The sequence below is a fragment of the Ziziphus jujuba genome, chromosome 2 (genome assembly GCF_031755915.1).
Source record: "Ziziphus jujuba cultivar Dongzao chromosome 2, ASM3175591v1".
Taxonomy (NCBI): Eukaryota; Viridiplantae; Streptophyta; class Magnoliopsida; order Rosales; family Rhamnaceae; genus Ziziphus; species Ziziphus jujuba.
The window spans coordinates 15,640,849-15,646,149 of record NC_083380.1 but is presented as its reverse complement, the minus strand read 5'-3'; the positions used below and the strand labels follow the sequence as shown (position 1 = coordinate 15,646,149).

General features: G+C 29.3%; 1 protein-coding gene across 1 annotated transcript; it reads right to left on the bottom strand.

Moving 5' to 3' along the window:
- Positions 1-1,248: 1,248 nt before the first annotated feature.
- Positions 1,249-4,924, bottom strand: LOC107418575 (uncharacterized). Its single transcript, XM_048473527.2, has 5 exons — positions 4,383-4,924; positions 3,255-3,447; positions 2,463-2,527; positions 2,138-2,348; positions 1,249-1,608 (listed from the first exon to the last, which is right to left on the bottom strand). The coding sequence occupies exons 1-5, from the start codon at positions 4,895-4,897 to the stop codon at positions 1,249-1,251; spliced, it is 1,344 nt and encodes a 447-aa protein (XP_048329484.2). The 5' UTR covers positions 4,898-4,924.
- Between the last annotated feature and the right edge of the window lie 377 nt (positions 4,925-5,301).

Sequence of the window (5,301 nt, the reverse complement as noted above, 5' to 3'; positions counted from 1 at the left end):
TTTTAAATTTTTGATATTTCTATCAATACCGATTTTTTGAACCATGCTGCAAACAATTCTTAGAAATTCTCAAAAGCATAAATTCATCCTGCTTTTCATTAATAAAATTAATAAAAAGAAAAAAGAAAAGAAAAGAATTTTGGCAATTTGCATTTTACCCTTAAATTTAAAATATTGCAATTTAAACATTTGAATTTCAAATTTTTTTTTTTTTCATTGTGATGTACAACTTATGTTTTGACTTGGACAAAAGGGTAAGGAAATATAATTCAAAAAGACTGTCATAACTGTCTATCTATTAAGAGATTCAAAAACAAAAGAAATTGCAACTAAAGCAAATGGTAATTTAAGCTCTCCTATATTTGTTTTAAAATCCATTTCTAATTATATATATGTGTGTGTGTGTGTGTAAATATAACGACGAATCACCTCCATATAGCCCATGTTATTAAAATCAAACGATTCGTATCGGATTTGATGTAAAATGATTTAAACCGTTTGTTTGAATCGGTCTGAAGGTGAATCGCACGATTTGATCAAATCGTCGATTCAATGTTTTCTTCTCCCCTATTGAAGACGGTGCAGAAGTTGAGAAGAAGACAAAGAGGAATGGCAAAAAATAAAGAAGATGCAGAAACAAAGAAGAAGACAGAAAATACAAAAAAAGATGTAGAAAGTAGAAACGGAGAAGAAGATGAAGATAAATAGCAGAGACGAAGAAAATTTGTTATTATTTTATTTGTTTTCTTTTTTAATTTTTATTAGTTAAAGAGTTAAAAGTTGAAACAATAACTTGATATGATGATGCAATTGAACAAAGAGAATAAATAAAATAATAAAGAAAGTTGAAACAATAAATTGACATGATCGTGAAAGTTGAAACAATTATTTTATTTATTTTTTTTTTTTTAATGTTTATTGGTCAAAGAGATGATGATAAATTGGAGACCAAGTGAATAAAAAGTAATAATAATATATAAATAATAAAATAATAATAAAATAAAAAGTGTGTAATATATCTATATATAATAATAATATAAGCATGTAAACCTAAGCATCAGTAAAGTGCCGCACGATTATCAAATTTTGCCTCCTTCAATATTCAATATCGTAAGATACACTCAAAAATTTATCAAGCACTAGTAAAATTCTTAAGTGTATCTTACGATACACGTTTCGTTTTTATATACGTTTTACAATTTTAACAAAATAATTCACGATCTGACAACATTGCATATAGCTATATGGTTAATTAGTTTGATACTCCCTGTAATTTTTCTCCCACATTTCCACTTGTTTAATTAAACTTGCTTTTTTCTGGCGAATATCATTAAGTGATGGGGGAGTATATGGAGGAGGCATGATGCATGGACTAGTTTGAGCAGGAGTTTTGACCATCGAATCCACCATAAAGTTTCTCATCTTTAATGTTTCTGCTGGGCAAGCCAATGCCTCCAAGCATAGTTCAGTAGCATTTTGTGGAATTGTGGGCTTGAAATTTAAGAGCTTTGCATATTCATTTAGAACATGAAACATGTAGTCATACACATTCTCCATTTTCAACTCCTCTACAATGAACTTGCTTGCTGCTTTTCCAATGTCCTGTGCCTAAATGTATATCCACCAAAAACAAATGATTTAAGTGCCCGTATCATTAAGCTTACTTAAGTAGTTATCACCACTTACTATGGAATACCAGTGCCATACAATTTTTGATTCACCAAAACAACAAAACAAACAAAAAGAAAAGTAATATACAATTTTTTAGAAGAAATGATTTCATCATTCTAAATCAGTGGATACTAGAGCTAAATATCTCATCTTCAAATTTCCATACAGGTGTATGCTCTAGAAAGGTGATTTCTCTAAGTGACGCAAAATAATGTAGAAGCATTATCAAACTTGTGTTGATCTGTATTGGATACTGAATCAATCTTCCTCAAAATAAATCAGGTAGAAATCTATAAGGTTTATCCACTAATTATTGGAATTTACCAGATTAAAGTGGGCTATATGTGATTGTATGTACATATATAATAACCACATCATGTGTAAGCTATTGTTTTCTCCGATTTCAAATTCAGATCCTCGTATCTCACAATTATAATAAATAAATAAATAAAATTACTCTTGTTACCTCTTTTGGGTGGGTGTTGCTCCAGTCAACAGCAAATTTAATGGATCTACAAATATCATCGTTCCTTATGGGCCAGTAATGTTGGAGTGGCATCAAACTCCGTGTGAAGAAATCGAAGTAATTTGGTTTTACAAACAAGGTAAGTGAATCACAAGCAAGAATATATTTTTCACTCACTGACCAAGATCTCCCTTCAACATAGATCTTGAACCTGCATTAATATCAATTAATTAATATTTTGTCAATCAAAATAACAAACTCGTTTATAGTGAAATCAAATTAATATTTAAATAATGGAACTTAGGACAGTCTTTTACTTTCTTACTTATGAATGCATTGGTTTGCTAAATTTGAATACTTGTACCGTTCGTAAAACGCTTGCCTCCAATCCTGCAATTTCATTTTTTAAAAATAAAATAAAATCCCGCAATTGCATAGGAAAATCGGATAAACTGCTAAGCTTTTGTTGTTATTTTATAATTTTATTTTTGGTCAAAAGAGATATATTTTATTTGAAAAAAAAAAAGGAAAAAAACCAAAGTACAAAAGAAGATCTTAGCAAAGTACAAGATCAAAAAAATATATATGCGTGATCTTAATAATAATACTAGATTAAACAGTACCCAAACATCATTTTTAATTCCTTTCGGGCCTAAATTACCTCTCAATAGTCTAGTTGCTACAAATACTCTCGAATAATAATGTAGCCAAAAATCATAGGAGATTGATCAATTGTAGAAACGTCGGACACACTACAATAGAAACATTTCCTAATTTACATTTTAAACAATGTGAATATTTATTCATTTGACTACATGACACGAGTGCACTTAGTTTTATATGTAACTTTGTTTTAAGATATTGATCAACTGTAGGCTAATTTTTTCTTTTTTATCTTAATTGTAAACAAACTTGTATGCTTGGCAGCCATAAATCATAAAAAGTATTATTAATAATCGTAATAATGGTTCGTAATCATATTTAAATTAATATCTCAAGTTCTACACGACAGAAAGCCATTGTTTCCTAACTTTCGAATCCATTCATCCCAATAATAATAATAATATCTTGAACCGAAAGGAAAGGAGTTTTAGGCATGTTAGTAATTTATAATTACCTGGACAAAGGAGCGAACATTCCAGTCTTGTTTATCAGAGACATTACATTTGAGTAGCTGATGCCTAATTGGAATTTCTCCAGGATTTCCCTTCCAATAAGCATAATTTTCCCTATCCACCCATTTTATCCTCTTGTTGCCATCTTCTAACTCTTTCACCAAACTCTCCCATGGTTTTATATTTACTTCAGGCCTGGATGTAAATCCATCTTATCAAGTACCTAACTAATGTGCTTACGAGATGGTCAAATGACAAAACAATAGATTTTTTTAGTGCAGCAATTTTGAGTTTGAATATCCATAAACTCTTTATCATACCAAACTAGATTTTTTCCATGCAAATACTATGATATATTCATAAAAATTCTTATATAACGATAATAATAAAAATAAAACTTTTTAGTACAAACTATATATTATATATACAACAAAAGGACTACAACAATATAACAATAGTCATGAGAGATAAAGAGAAGATTTAATAAAATTTATAATTATATAATGGATAGTATAGAAATTATGATTTTATGATTTCATTTATCAAATTTATAGGACCCCTGTATGTTTTCTTTATTCATCCTTGTTCGTGTGTGTTTCTCAATCTTAACCCAACGAAATGGGTAATATCAAATTATTTTATTTAAAAATAATTAAAAATGTAACTTTAAACTATGCATATATACATATATATATATATATATATATATAAAATAAAATTTTACAATGTTAACCATCTCAAATACTATAGTTTTTAAAAAATTATCATCTACATTCGTTTCTATATGATAATATTGATGGTAACAATAAAAACATATAAATTTTCAAACCATAAAACAAATGTTAACCATATCAAATACTATAGTTTTTAAAAAATTATCGTTAACATTCGTTTCTATATGATAATATTGACAATGACAATAAAAACGTATGAATTTCCGATCCATCTCAAATATTATAATTTTTAAAAAATTATCATCAACATTTGTTTCTATATAATTCTATATAATAATATTGACGGTGACAATAAAAACATATGAATTTTCAAACCATAAAACAGATATTATATATATATATATATATATATACACACACACATATGGATATGCGGAGGATCCAAATTTTACTTACCATCCCCAGAAGGACCAATCAGGGAAGACAATTGCGCCGGTGACGTTATCATTGCAGTAGCGAAACAATGGTGGTGGGCCATCCACATCATTGGGCCCGCTAAATCGATCCGTTAAATGATCAGGCATATCACCAGCGAAAAACATCAAGTCCAGATCAGGCACTTTTCCTGGGTATCTCCTTAATAACTGTAGGATTCCCCACAGAGTAAATTTATCTCTGCTCTGATACACTGTACGGTATGTCTCCACGTATGCTTTCCCATTCACTATCACCAATCTAAAATGGGCTACTTCTTGGGCCCTCTCTATCATGTATTTTGATATCCCTGTGTTGGCCCATGGCCTCAGATCTTCATTGATCCATCGGAAATATTCAGGACACGTGCATGGTGATGGAGACTTACGATTTTCTTTAGAGAACGACGCCGTTGGGTTATAAGAGGAGGAGCATTGTGTGAGGTTATATGCAGTGCAGTTGAGTGGAACTATTTGAGGACTTTTTCGGAATTTCATTGTAGTCTGTGATGGTTCAGAAGCTGAATCTTTAGTAGTCTAGTACACCAAAATTGCGTTTTTGTGTTAGGAAAAATATCATCTATAGTGAGTATATAATTATTTATAGCAAAAAAATAAGTATTTGGAAAATAATTAACTAAATAAAACAGTTAATGTGTAAAATTATGAGATTTTTTTCTTTTTCTTTTTTTTGCAAATTATGATGGGCAACATAGAGGTGACAACAAATTATTTACATGATAAAATATGTATTGTACCAGCACCTTGATTTTTTTTTTTTTTAAGGAATCTACATTTTTTTTTTGGTCGTTTATAATAATTTTATTTACTCCAATTAGAGGAGTTCGATTTTGGAATCAAAAGATTTTGTCAAAAATTGAATGTCTCACTCTATATTATTT